Source organism: Bison bison, unplaced genomic scaffold (genome assembly GCF_000754665.1).
Source record: "Bison bison bison isolate TAMUID 2011002044 unplaced genomic scaffold, Bison_UMD1.0 scf7180017864468, whole genome shotgun sequence".
Lineage (NCBI taxonomy): Eukaryota > Metazoa > Chordata > Mammalia > Artiodactyla > Bovidae > Bison > Bison bison.
The window spans coordinates 1201992-1222650 of NW_011495029.1; the positions used below are offsets into that span (position 1 = coordinate 1201992).

Consider the following 20659-nt stretch of genomic DNA (forward strand, 5'->3'; position numbering starts at 1 on the left):
CCTTCTCTGGGCTTGGCCTCTCCTTCAGTCAATAGGGCTTGGGTCTAAAAACTGGCTTGGTCCACAAACCAGGCAAGGGGCCTTGACTTTTTATATAGTGCCTGCCCAATGGGAGCAGTGTATCCTTGGGTGAGGCAGCTCCACTTGGGCTGAGGTAATGTCTGAGGACAGACTCAGCTGTGAGTCCTCAGCAGGTTACACACGCCCACAGCCGCCACTGAGCGGGTGGGTGCCTTGGTCCTGCAAGGGAGAGCTAGGAGGCACAACGTGGCACCCATCATATGTGTGTTGTGCCCTTACCATATGTCACATACTCACAGAGTGTTTGGCAAAAGTCAGCATTTTTAATCCTGACGACCACCCTCTAGGTTATGGTTCATGTTTCAGAGACAAGAACACTGTATTAGTTGTTTCATGTTTGGCTGATGTAACAAAAAGGCTCAGAATAACAGAGAGTGAGACATCCTCAAAACTTATCTCTCTCATTGAAAAATGACTCTTCTCCATATGGATGCCTGGAGCCCAGACTCCTTCTAGCCCGATGCCCTGCCATCTTAATACCCAGCTGACATCTCAAAGTCCAAGATAGCTGCTCAGTCGACAGCAGGAGGACGTAGGGAAAGGGACCCCTTGATAGTCTCTCTGCTTTTATTTGGAAGAGATCATGTCTGTATTTGCAAAACCTTTAAGAAATGTGATCAGGTGCTTCCTGAAGCGAAGCCTTGAGAGTCGAGAGAATTTGGATGAGCAGACGAGAAGAGGCATCCTAGGGTGGAGGAGCTATAGAGGCCAAGGTGGGAAAGTAAGACTGTTAGGCCATTTGAGGGCAGGCTGCACTGGTGGGCTCTTGTTGAGAATGGTGGGGAACAAGGCTGGCTGGAGAGGCCTGGGAGACTGTGGAGGCCCCAGGACCAAGACGAGAACTTTCTCCTCTAAGGAATCAAGATTCCATGGAGATTTTGACCAGGAGAGTGTTATGGGACAGGAAGCACAGCAGGGTGAATAGTGATGGGTCAGCTGACCCAGGTGGGGAAACGGTCACAGTGCCTCGCACAGGACACTGGCACACTCGCGTCTCCTTTCGTTCATTTCCAGGTGAATTGTAGTCATCCCAACCCAAGTCCCACCCTGGCAGCAACTTGCCCCTTTGGAACCCTGGCCAGCCCACCTCACCTCTCTGAGCTTGACTGAAATGTCCCCCCAAATCCAGTTTCCTCATCTTTATAGTAAGGATATCAGGGCCACCCTACTAAAGGCTCATTACCTCGCCTCTCTTGAAGGTAGCTGTGGCCATGTGACAACAGGTGGCCAACGGGATGTCAGGGAAAATGATTGCCACTTCCTGGTCACACAAATATATGAATAGATGAGAGATACATGATCCAATGAAGAAATAAAGTTACAGCGAAGGATGAATGCCTCTGGCAAGTATGGCACTGAGTACTTGCTATGTCAGCCTCTTTCTAGGTGCTGTGTGTGTGTGTGCTCAGTCATGTCCAATGTTTTGCGGCCCAATGGACTGTAGCCCACCAGATTCCTCTGCCTGTGGAATGTTCCAGGCAGGACTGGAGTAGGGTGTCATTTCCTCCTCCAAGGGATCTTTCCAACCTGGGAATCGAAACCTCATCTCCTGCATTGGCTGGTGGACTCTTTCCTTTTATTTTTTTAATGTATTTATTTTTTGGCTCCGCTGAGCCTTGGTTGCTGTGCAGGCTTTTCACTGGTTGTGGTAAGCGGGGCTGCTCTCTAGCGGTGGGGCTCAGGCTCCTCACCGCGGTGACGTCTCTTATTGTGGAAGGGTACAGGCTCAATAGTTGTGACACACAGACCTAGTTGTTCCGTGGCATGTGAGATCTTCCCAGATCAAGGACTGAACGTATGTCTCCTGCAATGGCAAGTGGATTCTTTGTCACTAGCGCCACCTAGGAAGCCCCTTACTTGGTGCTGAGGATATAGCAATAGCAAAATTATTGAAGCGCCTGTTCTCATGGGGTTGAGTGGAATGAGTAGAACACAAATGATGCACGTAAACAGATGGCTGAGCGAGTCTGTACCCAGAAGGGCAAAAGAAACAAAAACCTGGTGGGAGGCGAGGGTGGGGCAAGAACTGCTTTAGACAGAGCAGTCAGGGAAGGCCTCGTGGAGGAGGTGGCATCTCAGCCATGGCCTGAGTGAAGAGGGCAAGCAAGTCATGGGTTTCTGGAGGGAGGAGAGCCCTGGGGAAATGAGAGATAGCCAGGTGGCTAAGGATGGAGCTGAGGGATGGAGGGGAGGGCTGGGAAAGAGCCAGGGAACCACCAATTCTTCTCTCTCCAGACCCAGGGGAGCTGAGCAGCGGGGAGGCGGAGGAGCTGCAGCAGATCAAATGGCACCGGAAGCCGCTTCTGGAGGATATCCAGGTGTGCTCACACTCAGCTCACAATACACACGCTTTTGTCCACACTCGTGTTCATGCCCTCGAACCGCACCCACACATGAGCAAACACTCTTACTCGCTCCTGAGCCAGCCAGGACCAAGAGCAGGCGTAGATTCCTGCCCACTCGGAGCCTTGGCCTTGGCCCTTAGGAGTGGGAAGGACAGAATTCCCAAGGGGACTCCCCACTCCTGGCTCACTTCCAGGGCCTAGAGAGAGCCACGAGAGCAAGGCAGAGAAAGGGAGCAATTAATTAAGCACCTACTATGTGCAGAACCCCACCTTCATGGCCTCCATCTGGTCTCATCCCCACCCTGGGCCTCAGCTTCCACCCTCCTAACATGTAGACCATTTAGTCAAGACAACGCCAATATCTGCCTAGCACTTTGCCACCTCATCAGCTCTCAGACGTTAGCTCATCTGATTCCCAGAAACCTTCTGAGACAGGCTCTGCTTCTGCTCCTGGAATGAGCCACGCAGCTCGGTCCTGCCCCTGGGCCTTTGCACTCACAGTTCCCTCTGCCTGAGACTCTCCAAGCCCTCCTTAGAGCTCCTCCTTCTAGTTCATTCTTGGCTCAAATGTCTCTCCTCTTAGGGACCACCCTGTCCACCCTGGCTGTAGTTGCTGGAACCCCACCTTCCACCCCACCACGCATATACCTAGGATTCCAGAGAAAGCCAAAGGCACAGGATCATTCCCTCAGCAAGTACCTACCACCTGACAGGCTCTTTCTAGACCACTGCTCTGACCATGTTCTGTGTGGTCATTTCAATTGTCCCAAGATCCCAACCCCACTGGACCGTGAGCTCCATGTAAGGGGAGCCTGGGTCTGTTTCCCACCACTGCATCCCCAGCCCAATGGTCAGAGCATAGTAGGTGTTCAATTAATAATTTTGCATGAACCCACCCCCCATTTTATTTGTTGAGAATTCACTCAGTGACTGGGCCAAGATCACATGGACAGGAGCTGACTGGGCTTAAAAGCTCTAGGTTCTACGATGCCCCTAGGTCCCAGGACAAAGCCCTAGGAATCACCCGCCCCCTTCCAAGGTCTTGGTGGAGGAGAGGGAGGGCTGGGGTGCCTTCAGGGGCTCTTGCCAGGTGCGCATGCTGCTGCCCTGCAGAGGGATGCTGGACAAGCTGCCACCCCTCCCCATCTACCCAGTGGTGGTTGTTGGCAGAGTTAGGGGGTCTCCTGGAGACATGTTGGACACATGATCTCACCTCTCTGGGCCTCAGTGTCCTCTTCTGTAAATTCCACTGGAATTGCAAAGTCCCTGAGAAGAGAGCCTAGGCTGTCTTGTACCATGGTGCACCCAGAGAATCTGGCTTGTAGTGGCCACAGAGCCTAGGGTGGGGCAAATGGATGGAAGGAGGGAAATCAGAGAGGAATTGGGCCCTGATCACAGGGCAGGAATTTGTCCTTCTTGATGCGGAGGTAGTAGGGAGCCATGGACAGAGTTTGAGCAGAAGAAGGGCCAGCACCAAGCTGTGCTTCAGAAAAATGGCAGCTGGGTGGAGGAGGGCTTGTGGGGAAGGTTTGACTCAGGGCAGGACACCTTACAGCGGCAGAGGCAAGAGATGGGAAGACTGGAAATAGAGTGTAGACTGGGGACTCCCTCACCCTGAGACAGGAGCCCAGGGAGAATTAGATATAAGAGACATCTGGAAAAGGGATCTTCCTGGGGAGGGACCCTTAGTGACAGCTCAAGACAGAGGTCTGGGAGTCATGCCCAGGGAGGGAGTGGTTGTGTTGTGTGGAGAGGGCTATGAAGCCCATTTTGTCCTGGCCTCCACCCCCTGACTCTCCCTCTTTGTAACACCCCTGCCACTCCACAGAAGCTGAAGGATGAGATCGCAGATGTGTTTGCACAAATCGACTGCTTCGAGACAGCAGAGGAGAGGTGAGGGGCCGGCCGGGGACCCAGGGAAGCTGCCACAGTGGTTTCTCGAGGATATCACATGTCAGGAGTGAGAGTGAATGAGCCCAGGCTCTGGTGAAATCGGGGATCAGACCCCCAGATGGGAGGCTTCGGGGTGAAATAGGAACACGGCAGCTCTGACGGTCCATCCTCTGGTCTGGTCTGGTCCTTGCTTCCAGACTGCCCCCTCTCTTCAGTACCAATCCCCGTTCTCCTGCCTCCTCCACCCTAAGTCTCTCCCAGCCCACCTGACCCCACCCCTGACCAATCACTGGCCAGGAGTATCCTGGGAAAGGTCAGGGAGAAGGAAAACTCAGCCCCAAGGATGAGGACTAGGAAGCCAAAGGCCTTATGGGAACAAAAGCCATGCCTGTGGTCAGGCCAAAGCTGGTCCACCCCACCCCACTCATGAGTGTCATCCACTCCGCCCCTTCTGTGGGAAGATGCCCTCTGGCTCTGAAACCTGCGGTTGGTCCTCTCCCTTCTCTGGGCTTCAGTTCCCTACTTGTGCAATGAGAAGGTTGGTCCATACATAACCCCTAGGGCCCCAGGGCACTGACTCCTACGTTTGGTGTCTCAGAAGATCCCCACCCTGCCCCTGCCAGCCTCAGTTCTCTGATGCCTCTAATCTCCACCTTCCAAGCAGGACACACACACGCACACATGCACGCACACTGATGCGCACACACACTGTTACACACACACACACACGTGCACGGCCCCCATGTCTCTAGATCCCCTGCTCCAGCCCCAACAAAGACAGTAACATAATATTTACACAGCTCCTACCACCCATTGTTTTCAATGCTTTAACCTCTCAACAATGATTGGAGTGTCGGAGGTGGAGTCACCCCCCTTTTTACAGAAGAGGAAACTGAGTCCCAGAGAGATGAAGTGACTCCCCCTGAGTCACTTCAGGAATTTGCACCTGAGTGGAATTTGCACCAGGAGTCTGGCTCCAGATCTTATGCTCTCCTCACCCTCCCCCACCCTACCCACCAGCCTCCTTGTTATGTTGCTTCCACTCCAAGCCCTTCTAAATCCTCTCCCCGGGAGCCTCTCTGGCTCCCGAGGTCACAGCTTCAGAGCTGGTTAAAATGCTGGTGCTGAGCCCATTGGAAATTGGGTTTCCTGGCTCAGGAAGGGGTCCAGACCCTGCATTTCTCACATTCTCCCAGGTGACTCTGACCCCACTTGGAGGTCCTTAAGGAATACTGGCTCTAGCCAAGGAAAGCGTCCTTGGGGATTGGAGGGGTGCCCTGGGGTCCAGGGGCGTCCAGGCTGATGTCTTTCCATCTACAGCCGCATGGCCCAGAGGGAGAAAGAGCTGTGCATTGGACGCAAGAAATTCAACATGGACCCCATGAAGGTGAGCAGTGCGGGGGCTCGGGTTGGGGGGCCAAGGGAGCTGCATGCTGGGCACCTCCACAGTGTCCCCTTCTTCCCCTCAACCGACACAATTACCTTCTTTCCAGAGGAGGAAACTGAGGCCCCGCTGGGCTCAGCATCTTGTCCAGTGCCCCATGCCATCAGGGCTGGGGGCTCCACCACCCCACAGCCAAGTAGCCCCAGGGCCTGAGGTGGGAGCCAGGAGGATGATGGGGGCTCTATGATGTCTATGAACTTGGGGTCCCGTGACTTTAGGCCCCTGTCTCCCACTCTGTGAGTAGGACTTTGGTTGGTCGGGCCTTTGGACTCTGGGGCTCAGTCTCCGGAAGGGTCTTTTAGTTGCTCAGCTTAGGCAGCCTGTCCTGAGATGCTGGCATAGAGCCCTGACTGCTCAGATCTCAGCTATGGTCTAACCCCCACCCCCACTGGCCTCAGAGGAACCCCAGCCCCCACCCCTCGCCCACCTAAGTGGCAGCTGGGCTCCTTTCCTGCAGGAACCGAGACAGGAGGAAGCCACAGCTGACACACGGAAGTGGGGTCAGGACAGCCACGGGGTCCCTGGAAATTTACTGCTCTGGTTTAGAAGGCTGTCTCTTCTGCATCACAGATCTCCTGTGTTCCCAGACACAGAAATGGACCCCTGCTCCCATCCACATGGACCACACAGACCACACACACACACAGACACTCACATTCCTGCCTAAGTGCCCCTCAGGGAGGGGCCTCTGAGGGGCCCCGGGGCCATCTGCCTGTCACACAGAGCCTTCCACAGTCTATCCCCACTCTTCCAAGCAGCCTCTTCTCCAAAAGGAACAGGGATGCAAAGGCATCATCACAGAAAACCGGAGCCCAACCCCTCCAACTCCTAAAATTAGAATGACAGGCTTTGAGTGCCTGGGTTGTGAGGTGAGACGTTTTGATATTGTCAAATCTGAAAAGCGGGGCAAGGCACACTCCCATTTTCATGCAGAAAGGGGAGGAAAGGCACTACCGGCGAAAAGTGTCTACCTCCGAGCCGTAGCAATTTCCTCTCCTTTTGATTGAGCTGGGTTTTTTTTTCTAATTTTTATACAATGGACATAGATTACTCATGAGAAAAAAATGAAACACTATTTTAAAATAATACAAATATTAAGGGGACAAAAGGAATAGCTGAATCATTCAATCTTAAAATTATAAATTCATTGAATCATCAAAGCATATGATCAGAGAGTGGCAGACTGAGGGGGACCTGGGGGAGCAGCTGGCATGAACCTGGTTCATGGCAGGAACCCATGTCTGTTTGCATACCTCTGCTGATGGGGAGCTCATCACCTTAAAAAGGCAACTTCAATTAAGGAGGGTCACAAATTCCCAGAACAAGCTGTGCCAGTGCTAGAATTCCAGGCCCCAGGGCTCTGGCCACAGGTGCTCCCTCTCTCCCCCTTCCCAGGCCAGCTGCTGGGTGGGGGCTGCTTACAGGCTCTGTGTACCACCTCCAGGGCATCCAGTATCTCATTGAGCACAAGCTGCTGACCCCCGACGCCCAGGACATCGCCCAGTTCTTGTACAAGGGTGAGGGCCTCAACAAGACAGCCATCGGCACCTACTTGGGGGAGAGGTAAGGAGGGTGGGGCCTTAGGAAGGCAGGGAATGAGGATGTGCAGCTGTGCACAGGTATGTGTGAGGGGTGGGTTGTGTGTGCAGGTAACTAAAGAATGAAGCATTTAGGAAAGTCGTAACTCCTGAGGCTTGAGCAGGTTAAGTCATCACTCTCCTTCCAGACCTTGAACCAAAGCATGTCTGCCTTCATTCCTTCCTTCACTCATTTAGAAAACAAGTAGATATTTTTAATATCTACTGTGCTTCCTGCATAACTCAGTTGGTAAAGCATCTGCCTGCAATGTGGGAGACCTGGGTTCAATTCCTGGGTCAGGAAGTTCCCCTGGAGAAGAAAACGGCAACTCACTCCAGTATTCTTGCCTGGAGAATCCCATGGATGGAGGAGCCTGGCGGGCTACAGTTCACGGGATCCCAAGAGTCAGACACGACTTAAGGCTATCTTTACTAGGTTTACAAGGTGCACCAGGCAGTGCTCTAAGCCCTGGATTTATGCCAGTGAAGAAGACAAAACTCCAGGGCAGGGAGTGGGGATAAATTGGGAGAATGGGATTAACAGATGCAATACAATACATAGCAGATTAACAACAAAGAATTACTATGTGGCACAGAGAACTATATTCAATATCTTGTAGTAAACTACAGTGAAAAAGAATTGAAAATAAAGAATATATATATATACATACAAATCATTTTGCTGTACACCTGAAAATAACACAGTTATAAATCAACTATACTTCAACTAAAAAGAAAAAAAACTTCTGCCATCAGGGAAGGTACATTCTAATGGGGAAGACAGGTACCAAAATATGTAAAATAAGTTAGAAAAAATTAAAAGTTTTTTGGAATACAAACAAATCAAGAAAGGGAGATGAGAAAGTTCTGGGAACTGTGCTTCAAAGGCTGTGACTTTAAATAGTGTGGACACAAAGGGTCTCACAGAGAAGGTGAAATTTAGAGGAGGTAAGCAGTGTGGCTCTAGGGGAATAGCATTTCGGGTGGAGGGAACAGAACATGAAAAGGCCCTGGGGCAGAAGCCTGCTGAAGGACCAACGAGCCAGTGAGACAGGGGCAGAGGGATGGAGCGTGGGAGGAAGTAGTCGCGACAGGCGGGGACACCTGAGAGGGCCCTGGGCCGAGGGGTACTCTGAGGGGATCCCGCTGGCTGCTGGGGGAGGGCACAGGCTGCTGCTGTAGGGGACAGGTGTGGAGCTGGGCCAGCAAGCCAGCACCCCCTCTCCCAGGCACCTCAGAGAACACTCTCCTTCTCCTAAGCAAGTTGGGAATGCAGCTGGCAAGAAGGGCAGGGCTTTCTGATTTCAGATCTGAGAAGACAGAGGAAGTGGGGGTGGACATGGTTCTCTCCATTTTACAGATGAGAATACTGGGGCTTGGGGAGGTCTGGTGGTTTGTGAGGGGTCACCCAGACAGGAAGTGACTCAGGACAGGCCACTCCGAAGCCAGAGCCCCCCTCCTGACTGAGGTCAGTGCTGGTAAGCCAGAAGAGTGGGGCGGGGGGGTGTCTGCTGTGAGTGGGAGGACATGGGTGTGCAGATAGCGGTGGGAGGATGGTGATGCAGGTCAGACATGTGAGCAGACCAGAGAGTGGCTGGATTCAGAAGGAGGATGTCTCTCCCCTCCTCGGCCTCCCCCACCTCAACCCCCTCTAGAAGCGGGTACAGATGCTCAAATGTGTCCCACCCTCCCTTCTGTCTCCTCTCCAGAGACCCCATCAACCTGCAGGTCCTCCAGGCCTTTGTAGATTGCCATGAGTTTGCTAACCTCAACCTCGTCCAGGCCCTCAGGTGAGTGGTCCAGGAGGCAGGGGCCTGACTCCCAAGGGGCTGGAGGGGTGTTGGGGGCACCATCATCCACATGGCTAACAGCACAAACAAAGCATCAGGAGCAAGAATTAATTAATGAGGGAATTCCCTGGGGATCCAGTGGTTCAGACTCAGTTCTTTCACTGCTGAGGGCTTGAGTTCAATCCCTGGTCAGGGAACTAAGATCCTGCAAGCTGTGCAGTGTGGCCAAAAAATTGTTTTTAATAAATAAATAGAAGTAATTGATGACAGTATCCCCAAAGAGAGCTGAGGTTAGATGAGATAACAGGCATGGACTGCCTGTATCAGCACCTGGCTTGTTACTACTACTACTACTACTACTACTAATTACTATATTACATCATTATTATAATAATATTTAATCATTTTAATCACTATTACTATTATTATGACTGCTATTCCCACTGCTTTTTAAATTAGTGCTTATTTTATTTATTTAATTAATATAGCTTAGTGTGTACTACATTTATTATTACTTATTATTTTCTAATTAGGATATTATTTTTGCTACTCATTTTTACAATGATGGGAGGCATTAATATTATGGGTAAGGAACACAAACTCTGGAGCTAGACTGCACAGTTCATATCCTATATCTGCTACTCACCCCTGGGGAAAGTCACCAAAAAAAAAACCCAAAAAAAAAAACCTCTCTGTGCCTCAGTTTCTTTATCTGTAAAATGGGGTTAATAACAGTACCAACCTCATAGGGTGGTGAGAACTAAGTAAGAAAGTGCTTAGAACTGATCCATAGTAAGGGCTTAGTAAGTCTTGCTGCTGCAGATGAAGTCTGGAAAATCATCTCCTGAGTAGGGGCATTTGATCTGGGTTTTGACAGATGATTAGGAGTTTGCAAGGGAGAGAAGGAAAAAGTCACCACTATCTAAGCAATGTGGCCTTCCCTCCAACTCTCACGCTTTTTAAAGGAGAGGGGTAGGTTGGGAGTCTCCAAAATTCATTCGTTCATTTATTCATTTGTTCATTTTCTCACTCATTTAACAAGCCTTTACTAAGCAGGCCCTGGCTCAGGAAACACAGTCCCAGTGTTCAAGGCTCAGTGGGAGATGTGAGAGGAGCAGGCATGGCCCTTGACCTTGGTGAATCCAGTTGGAAGATGTGGATATCATTCAGTTCCAAGAAAAGGAAGCTCAGCCAAGGAAAGACAACCTCCCCCGGGTCCCACGGATCCCAGGGCCCAGTGGCCAGGTGGAGAGAGGCCTTAGAATCTGAGAATCTGCATTGGTCCCCTCATTGGCTGGAGTGGACTGGGCCACAAATCTGGGCCACAGATGGGCAGAGAAGAGTGTCCACTAAGCTCCTGTATTCTAGAAGGAAAGGCATTTCTTGGCTCCCTCCTGCAGACTTGGTGCTCACAGCACAAATTTCACTGACCCTTCCTGTGAGTCTAGATGTCAAGTGCAGAGTCTCCCATTTACAAGATAAAAAGACTAAGCACGAGAGAGGCAGAGCAGTTTATTGAAGGGGAGGAATGGGGGGCCCTCTTGCTCCCCTCCGAGAGCCCTCCACCTCCATTGCCCATGGCTCTGTTCCCTGTCCCCAGACAATTCCTGTGGAGCTTCCGGCTGCCAGGCGAGGCCCAGAAGATCGACCGCATGATGGAGACCTTCGCCTCCCGATACTGCCTCTGCAACCCCGGCGTCTTCCAGTCCACAGGTGCTTATGTGGGAGGGGACCCTGCCAGGTGCAAATCTACCTCCTGAGGCACCAGGTCTCTCCCAAGCACCCAGACCCTGGGAGCCAGATCCTGTCATCAATGCTCACTGAGCACCATATCCGTGCCAGACCCTCTGCTGGGTGTGTGTCAGGCAGAGCTGCCTACATACACATCTCCCAAGGGCATGATCCTTGGGAGAGAAGGCAGGAAATAATGGCATGGGGTGCTAAGGTATCAGTGTCTCATCTGGGGGTGGGGATGGGGGATTCAGCATGTCCAGGCTGGCTTCCCTGAGAACCTGATTTCTGAATGGGGTTTTGAAGGATGAATAGGAGCTCTTCAGGAGGTGAGGGCCTTTGGGCCTCCAAACGGAGGAGGAAGAAAGGGGGAGAAAGGGCCTTTGGGACTGGGGTTCTAGTTTGAGCAAAGGTACAGAAGCATGAAACAGACTGGGCAGGAAGCATAGGGCCAGGGTGGATAAGAAGGATATCAGCAAAAATCAGTCCTCCACACTTCCCAACAGGATGGGAGAGAAATGATGGCAGGCTTGTCCTGGCCTCTTCTCTGGATCTGAAGGTACCATAGCAATAACCAAGTCCAAGTACTAAGCACTCTCCATATGCTAAGTGCTTTACCTATGCAAGTCATGTAATCCTTACATCTACTCTATGAGATCAGCAGTATTCTTATCCTTCCAGATACAGACTCAGAGAAGCGAAAGGGGCTTCTCAGCAGTGCATCTATGGACAAGTCCTACAGAGCATTTGCCTACTTTGTGGTTATACATAAATTAGGGATTTGCTTGCTTAATATCTATCAGCCCCACAATTTTAAACAACCCACAAGGGTGGGGACCATACAGATTTTTTCACCAGTGAATCCCCATTCTGTAGCATTTATTAGTTACTCAATAAATATTTTTAGGAAGGAAGGAATTTTAAAGCACCAGATTTGAATCACAGTTGAACTATTTAATCTTGTGACCTGGGACATGTAACTTACTCTCCCTGTGCCTCAGTTTCCTAATCTGTAAAATGGGTGGGGGCAGTAACAGTGCCGGCCTCATTAGTGTTGTCAGGGGATGTAAAGAGCTTAGCATAGGGCAAGCAACAGCAACATTAGAGCCACTGTTATCAGAGGTAAAATCGTTAATGAACATGAAGCTTTTTCAAAGTTAAACCTTCTAAAATATTGCAGGGGCTTCCCATGTGGCACTAGTGGTAAAGAACCCGCCTACCAATGCAGGTTAGACATAAGAGACGCAGATTCTATCCCTGGGTTGGGAAGATCCCTGGAGGAGGGCATGGCAACCCACTCCAGTATTCTTGCCTGGAGAATCCCATAGACAGAGGAGTCTGGCGGCCTACAGTCCATGGGGTCACAAAGAGTCGGACACAACTAAAGCGACTTGACACATCTCATACTGCAGATGGGGAAGCTGAGGCTCTGAGAACTCAAGTACTTTTCAAGGTCAACCAGAGAGCTGGGGTCACAGCTGAACTTCCCTGGCTCTGGACTCAGGGCTTTAAAACATCACAGAGTAGCGATCATCTCCCTCCCAAACGCTCAGCCCAGCCTGGCTCCTGAGCACAAGCACGTGAAAGTCTGAATAATAGAACAGGAGCTCGGCTCTGGGAGCCCCACAATGCCAGCAAGATTACCAAGCAGCACGTGACCAAGCCCTGAACAGGGTAGCAAACAATAAGCATCCTCTGAGTTCCAAGGAGGCAGAGAACAGAGTGGGCAGGGGGGCAGGAAGGGCTCGGCGGGGAGGAGGGCTGGAGCAGGAGACTAAAGAGCAGGAGGGTTTAAATGGGTAGAAAAGGGGAGAAAAGGGCGTGCTAGGCAGGGGGCCCAGCAGGAGCAGAAGTGCCGGGTGTGAGGCACACAAGGGCTCGGGCAACTGACAGTTGAAGCTTGTTTGCAGCAGGGAGCTCCGGAAGAGTGGGAGGTGAGGCTAGGACTTGAATGCCAAGCCGGAGGACAGGGTGGACCTTCAGGGCATTGAAACAGCCAACTCTCCGCCCTGAGGGGTTAGGGCGGATGAGGGGGCGTGGCCAGGGCCAAGACTCTGACCGCTGTTGCGTCCCGCAGACACCTGCTACGTCCTGTCCTTCTCCATCATCATGCTCAACACCAGCCTCCACAACCCCAACGTCCGGGACAGGCCGCCCTTCGAGCGCTTTGTGTCCATGAACCGTGGCATCAACGGCGGCAGTGACCTGCCTGAGGAGCAGCTGCGGGTAAGAGGGCGTGGCCCCACCCAGCAGGTCTCCAGGCATCCAGGAGGAGCCTGCCTTTGGGCGGATGACCCAAGAGGGGCTCATCTAAGAGAGACCTCTCCAGGAGGGGGCCCTCCCAGGTCAATAACTGTCTTGAGATGTGCTAAGTTGCTTCAGCCGTGTCTCTTTTGCGACACTATGGACTGTTGCCAGCCAGGTTCCTCTGTCCAGGGGGTGGACAGTCACAAAAGAGGTTGGTCCTGAAATGGGCTTTTGCAAGCAGTCCCATCTTAAGAAGGAGGTCCAAGACTGAACACCCAGGAGGTCTGCCCAGACCTCAGCCTTTGGGGAGCTCTCGACACCCATCATTCACACCTTCCTCGAAAGGGTGCCTCACACCACCTAGTCTATTTCTTGGAATCCCAGAGTCTTAGACTCTCAGTGGGTCAGAGTAGAAAATTCCCAGTCTCTGCTCAAACCCCTCCCTCTTCCAGAGAGGAAGAAACAGGTCTTCCATAGGCTACACATCAGCTCAAGTGTTGAGTGGAACCCAGGCTTCCTATCCCATCCTAAACAGCCCCCACCCCTGCCACACTGCACCAGGCTCTGGCCTGGCATAGGGCACCCAGGGATGATTCAACCCAAGGTAAGGGTCTGGTGGAAGATAAAATACATGTGAATTCCAGCCCTGCCTGATTCATGTTATGCTGACCATAGGAACCTAGCTATGGAGACCCAGTGGACAATACTATCACTCTCCCAGAGGCAGGGAAAGGGTGCCATCGTGGAAGACTTCACAGAGGAGGTGACTTTTGAACTGGCCTTGAAAGTTGAGTGGGAGTTTGCCCAGGGGAGAAGCAGGGAAAGGACATTCCAGAAAGAGGAAGTGGCCAGCACTTGACCTGGTAGGGAAAGGGAGGGGCATCCTGGGTAGCCATCTGGGTACATACAGACAGTGATGGGCACCAAGTCCAGGGCTTTGAACAACAGCCTCCAGAGTTTACCTGCTTCCTATGGGCAAAGTGGAGCTGGGAACTATCTTAGAAAGACAGGAGTGAGATTCAAAGCCTGGCTCAGCAAAAATGAACTGACAATTCATTTCTAGGATTAGAGGTGCCCAGAGCTCTATAGAGTTTCAGTTCCCTCTGGGTCAGAGTCTGGCAGGAGGGGAGGAGACAATGTGAACCCCACCCTGGCAGCTTAGCACCCTGTGTATGTCCCGCAGCAGAAGTATGGTGGGGGTTGGGGAGAGCCTGGATCTGGAATGACTCTGGTGCTCTTCAGTGTTTGACAACAGCCATGCCCTTAGCCCTTCACCCTCCTTGATCCCCAGAGAATATTTATTTTGGAGGGGGGCATGATATAAAATGAGGGCTTGAGAGTAGATTAGAGCTCAGGTCAAGTCCCATCTCCCCGTTGTTCGCCTCCTGGATGACCTTGAGTAATGACTCACCCTCTCGGGGCCACCATTTCCTCAACCAGGAGAATGGGAATAATGACGCCTGCGTCACAGAGCTGCTGAGTAGTAATTTTTAAAAACGTAAAGGGCATAGCCCATGCCAGGTACATAGCACAAGCTCTAAATGGTAGCTTAGGTCGCTATTAAGAATCATTAATAATTATTTAAAATCCCCAGCCCTTAGTAAACTGCCTGAAATGTGAAAGGCCTTTGAAAACTCATCTCATTGTGGTACTTGGAGCAGGAAGCTGGGCACACCTGGTCTGGCAGGTAATGAGTTAACAGCCTGCCAGCACCAGTCCTGTTGGATCTCCCAGGTGCCACTTTATTGCTTCTGTCCCAGGAGAGCCTCCTTCAGCGGCTCCCTCCTTAGGCATTTTTCCCAATTCAAGTCTTTTGTTAATAACAATGCGCTGCATTTGTATAGAGCTTGTAACTTTCTTCTCATAGGGCTTTTGGGTCTATTATCTCAATTTAGCTTCAAACTCTGCCTGGGAGGTCTGGAAAGGGTTTATTATCCTCCTTGGCAGCCAAGAGGCAGGGAAAAGAACAGAGCGTTGGAGTCACAGCCACATCCAAGTGCTAGCTCCTCCATTTTCTAGTTGTGTGACTTCAGGTAAGAGGCTTGACCTCTCTGAGCTCCCAGCTTATGGGATTAGTGTAGACATGTAAGGTATTTAGCACAGCACCTATGCCTCTGGGCTGGCTAATTAATCCAGAAGCTTTCAGGGCACAAAGTGAACCACACTGGCCTAGTCCTTGCTCTTCAAGGCTTTTACAGAAAGCTGCTGTGGACGGGGGTCTTCTTGCTTTCTTTTGGGGCTTCATCTTCCCCATGTGTAAAGCAAGGACTCAGCTTTAAGTATCTTTAAGTATCAGTTTGTGGCTTTGCAGAAGGATTCTCCAGGACATATAACATTTTTAAATGATCTGATTTATGAAATTAAATTGACACAGACACATCACCTAAAGAGAGGTCACTCTGTGACCATGAGGGTACGCAGGTGGGAAAGGCTTTGGAGAGGTGCATGATTGGAGCAGGGGCTCAGGCAGGTTGAGCGAGTCTTGCCCTGGCCATCCTGATGGGGACAGGGCAGAGTGCCTAAAAGACTCAGGGCAAAGGCACAGGGTGTGGACTCAGAGGACAGGAGATCAAATCCCAGCTCCGCCTTTATGGCTACATGTCCTTGAGTGTGAGCCTCAGTTTCTCCATCTGCAAAGTGGGCTGATGACACTGACCTTACATTGTTCTCCTGAGAAGCAGACAAAGCACTTCAAGTGCCTGGCTCCACTCACCATGACTGGGCTGCCCAGAGAGGGACCTGGGGTGGAGAAGGGAAAGAAGGAGAGGGGACAGAAGGAGAGCTCATCCATCCTCTGGTGCCACAGGTGGAGAAACCAAGGTCCAGCAAAGGAAACAGTCAGTTTGGGGCATCTTCTGCTGTGGGTAGGGCCAGACCTCCTGGGTTCTTGTCCAAGCATCTCCATCAGAAATGACTGTATATTGGGCTCCTTAAGTTCTCCTGACAACCACAGGCATCAGGTACCATACCCCCACCCCCCCAACCCCAGTTTACAGCAGAGGAAACTGAGCTCCAATAGAGGTAGCTGGCCAGGGGGGCTCAGTCTGTGAGGAGTCCAGGTTCAAACCCACGTCCATCTGAGCCCTTCCCTCTGCAGAGACCAGAAAGCAAGATTTGGGAATGCAGATTTTGACTTGTTTCCCAGCTTCCAGTTTCTTCCTCAGCTGGAGGAATTCTCAACTCATGTCAATGAAAAGATGGGGGACTGATGTTCAGCTTCAGGTTCGGCTAGATCCAGGTGCTTTGTTGAGGTCAGGGCTCAATCTGCTCTTTCCATCTCTGAGCAACCTCCTCTTCCAAGTTGGCTTCCTTCTTAAACAGGCTTCCCCCCAAGCTTCCCAGAGAGGACCTGGGCAACTCCAGGCTTCCATCTTGCTTAACAGTTTAGAGTCCCAGAATGAAGGCTTATTCGCTAGTGTAGGTCACAAGTCCCTCTCTGAATCAGTCACTGTGACCAGTAGGATGAAATGCTCTAATTAGCCAGATGGGAGTCATTCACTGTCTCCTAGAGCCATGAGGGAGTGCTGAGTGGGCAGTGTCAAGCCCCTGAGCAACCTGGACAGAAAGTAAGGGGGTGATTCTCCAGAGGAGAACAGAGTGGGTGGGGAAGGATGGACGCAAGGCCAGTACAACCACTGATGAGTGGCTGTTGTCTTTCTGACCACGTCTACCCAGCCAGGAGAAGACAGCCTGATTTGTTGGTGGGAGGTGCAAGGGTGTTTTCTTACAGGGGGTGAGGGGAGCCTGGTTTTACAAGATACAGGAAATGTGGGTGAACAGAGCTTCTTTCCTTGTGGGGGCAGAATGTGTAGGCTGTAGAAGGCCCTCAGAAGCTGCCAGGGGGCTCCCCGTGGGTGTCATGAAGGATGAGGCCCTGTCTGTGCCCCTGCTTCCCGCCTTGGGCCTTCAGAATATTTGTATGGGCTGCCAGCTTTGCTGACAGAGAACGGGCCTTAAAGAACAGAACTCCTTCAACCAGCCGGTGCTACTAGGGAAAGCTCAGGGCCAGGCTGGGCCAGAACGGGAGGGGCAGCAGGGCTTCCTGGCTGCTCTAGGAATGTGGGGGCTCCAAAAAGGGAAGGTGGTCCCTGCCCTTCCCCACTCACCCCACCGCAGCCAGCTGAGTCCTCTCTGTCAAATCCAGGAAAACTTGCTACAGGCCAGCGCCCTCCTCCCCAATCCTTACCCTACCACCACCCCTAAGCTCCTGGATCAGAAAAGACATTTAAAAACCAGCAAACACCATTTCTAAAACTTTGGGGAATCGAACAGTACTTGTGAAATTTTTCATTTAACATTTTGAGGAAACCATCTGAACAGCAGCACACGCAAACACAACAGAAGGAAATGATTTCATTATGTCGATGATGGCGACCCAGCATTGTGCCTGGTTTTAATCAGCAGAATTAGACAATTTAGAATGTTTTTCCCAAACAGTTGGAAATCTGGGCAGGTTGTCCGTAGAAGGCAGTGTCCCACAGCAGGGGTTCAAAACACAGAGGGATGATCATTGCCAGCATCTACAACTCTCCCACAGGGAATTCTCAGCCCTGGCTTGCATACCTCTGGTGACAGGGAACTCACTGTCCTACAAAGTTGCTTCTTCCATATTTCAGCAGCTCTAACAGCTAGAAAGTCCTTCACAGAGAACTGAAATCTGCTTTCTGGGAAATTCCCATCCCTGAGAAGAGATCTCTGGTCTCTGCCTAGGAGAGGGGCCTATAAGAGCCAAGATCAGCATCCCACCTTGAGGCACACAGAGTCAGTGATCTGCCCGAGGCCACATAGGCCAGACCCAGGCCCTGGATGAATGTCACAGCGGGTCTTTCCCTCCCTTCTCTTGGGGCAGAACCTCTTCGACAGCATCAAAAGCGAGCCCTTCTCCATCCCCGAGGACGATGGCAATGACCTCACCCACACCTTCTTCAAACCTGACCGCGAGGGCTGGCTGCTCAAACTGGGTGAGACGCACACTCCTGCACTCTGGGGCACATGCACTGATGTGCCTGCAACACTCACGCAACACAGCTGACACATGCACCCATTTGACTTGAAGCCTCAGGTGGTGGAGTTGAGAGTCTCCTGAGCCCCAGGGCAGCAGTCTGCTTGCCCTAACCCTCCCTCCGTCTGTCCTGGGGATGAGGGGACAGTGGGGGAGGGAACAATGAGCAGGAAGGGAGACAGAAAACTGACAGATTCATAGATAAGGCCTTCAACCGCAGATCTGTCTTCCTGAAGTGATTCTGAGGAAACCCAGGCCCAGTGAGGTTAAGGGACCAGCCCAAGCCACATAGCCAGCCAGTGGCAGAATTTGGTGGGCAGATGGCTGGCTGTCCCTGAAAGATGGGGGGCGGGAGTGTGAGAGGATGTGGCTGGGGGAGCCTCTCCTCAACAGGACTAGGGGCAGGGAGGGCTTTGGGCCTGCAGAGGGGAGCTATGGTGGATGCCACAGCAGCAGCCGCTGCAAGTTCTAGCAGCGGAACTGTAGGACCCGGCCATCTGAGCCTGTCACCCGCACACACGCTGGGCACCTCTGGGCAGGGGCAGCCAGCCAGGCACAGAGGCTTTCCAAGCCAGAGGAGGACAGACGCCGTATGTGAGAGCAGGGCCCTGGCCTGGGAGCCCATCCAGACCCTCCGTCTCTCCAGGCCCACCTCCCAGTCCATCCACCTGCAGACTGCAACCTCCTTTTCTTGCCCAGCTGACAGTTCTCAGCCCCAGGGCAGCTCTAAGTCACAGATCCCAGCTCCTCCATCCATCCTTGGCCTCAGTTTCCACAGCTGTGGAATGGTAACAGTCATCCCTGGGAGGATTAAACATGTGGGGAAATGACCATGCACTTGGGCTCTGGGGCTCAGACACTGGGGTTCAAATCCCAGCTCTGCTGCCAGACCTTGAGCTGATGATGTACCCTCTCTGCCCTGTGATCTCCTCATCTGTAAAACGGGGTTAATAATGGTCCCCTCCTCATAGGTAGTCATAGGGATTAATAAGTGAATGTTTCTTGAATCCTCTTGAACATTGCCTGGCAAATGAAAGATGAAAGGTTTAGGCACAACACCAGGCAGGGAGCCAGCCAAGGGATGAACAGAGTGGTGAGGGCAGGAGGAAAGTATAGGAATGGCCAGCCTGCCCCTGGGGCCGGACCAGGGAGGAGCTCTGGTGCAGCCTGGAGGTGATGGAACCCCTCAGGTTTTTAAGTGGGGGAGAGATAGATAAGGGGGAGGTGTGGGAAGCTAGGGGTTAGGGGGCTAGGGTGGGGGCACAGAGGTGGGCATCGGAGGCCCTGCTCTTCCATGGAGAGAAGTGCTGGAGCCCAGGGCAGAGGAGGGCTAACTGACTCCATCACTGGCTCTTGTAGGTGGCCGCGTGAAGACCTGGAAACGACGCTGGTTCATCCTGACAGATAGCTGCCTCTACTACTTCGAGTTCACCACTGTGAGCCTTACCCTACCCTGTCCCTCCCCTCAAACCCTTTCCAGATTCTCACTAAGCAGTCCATTGTAGAGCTGGGGCCTCTTTGAGATCATTTGGTCCTCCTCCACACCCATCTTACAGATGGGGGAAACAGCTACAAAGAGGTGAAGGGGCTGGGCCAAGGTACAAGGCAGAGCTGGGGCTTAATGTCCGGCCTCCTAACTCCCAGCCAGGGCTCTTCCCATGCTGCTCCCTTGCCCTCTCCAGGGCTTGTCAGAGTCTAGGGAAGATGGGCACACTCCTCTTTGGGTATGGGGTGCTGCTGAGTTCAGACAGAGGAGCCTGGCAGGCTATAGTCCACAGGGTCAAAAGAGTTGAAGGCGACTTAGTGACTAAACAACAAAACTTCCAAGTTCACTCCCTGCCCTTGACTCGAGACTCCCTTTGCTGATCCTGATCTTTCTTCTTATTCTCCTGCAGGACAAGGAGCCCCGGGGAATCATACCCCTTGAGAATCTCTCAGTGCAGAAGGTGGACGACCCCAAGAAGCCAGTAGGTGTCAGTGAGGTGGCCTCAGGCCAGAACAGCTGTAGGAATTTCCAAAACAGAGTGCAGGGAGAGGGCGGCTGGGCTGGGCTCTCCAGGAGGCGAGGCCATGCCTGTGACACCTTCCAGTAGCTCAGGCTTGCCTCAGTCTCCCTCTTAGGGACGGGGATCCTGGCGTCAAGAGGCATCAAGAGGGCCTGGCCACACTGTCTCTCAGAGCCTGGCCCCTGATACTGGCTCTGGGACCTTCAATAAGTCTCTGCTGCTTTCTGAGCCTCTATTTCCCCATCTGTCAACTGGGGATTTTAAGAGGAATCATGGATTCAGGTCAAGTCAGGCACATAGTAAGTTCTCAACATGAGAAGCTGCCTGTTCTCTCACAGGAGGGCCTGGCAGTCAGGTGTATCCTGCTGCTCTTCCAGATGCTGGTCTTGCCCAAGTGTCTAGGCCTCTCCAACCTCTCCGAGCCTCCCCGAGAGCCCACACGGCTGCCCTTTCCTCCCACCCCTGCCCTGCCCTCACCTGGCCACTTCCCCACAGTTCTGCCTGGAGCTGTGCAACCCCAGCTGCCGGGGCCAGAAGATAAAG

General features: G+C 52.2%; 1 protein-coding gene across 1 annotated transcript in view; it reads left to right on the plus strand.

Annotated features, from left to right (window-relative positions):
- The window catches only part of CYTH4 (cytohesin 4), a 29274-nt gene that overhangs the window by 7126 nt on the left and 1489 nt on the right, over positions 1-20659 (plus strand). The window contains exons 2-12 of the mRNA XM_010860624.1: positions 2317-2399; positions 4255-4319; positions 5640-5706; positions 7208-7326; positions 9050-9130; positions 10731-10843; positions 12939-13087; positions 17958-18069; positions 19470-19546; positions 20006-20077; positions 20612-20659. Coding sequence (XP_010858926.1) covers positions 2317-2399; positions 4255-4319; positions 5640-5706; positions 7208-7326; positions 9050-9130; positions 10731-10843; positions 12939-13087; positions 17958-18069; positions 19470-19546; positions 20006-20077; positions 20612-20659 — 986 coding nt within the window. The remainder of the gene's footprint in view (positions 1-2316; positions 2400-4254; positions 4320-5639; positions 5707-7207; positions 7327-9049; positions 9131-10730; positions 10844-12938; positions 13088-17957; positions 18070-19469; positions 19547-20005; positions 20078-20611) is intronic.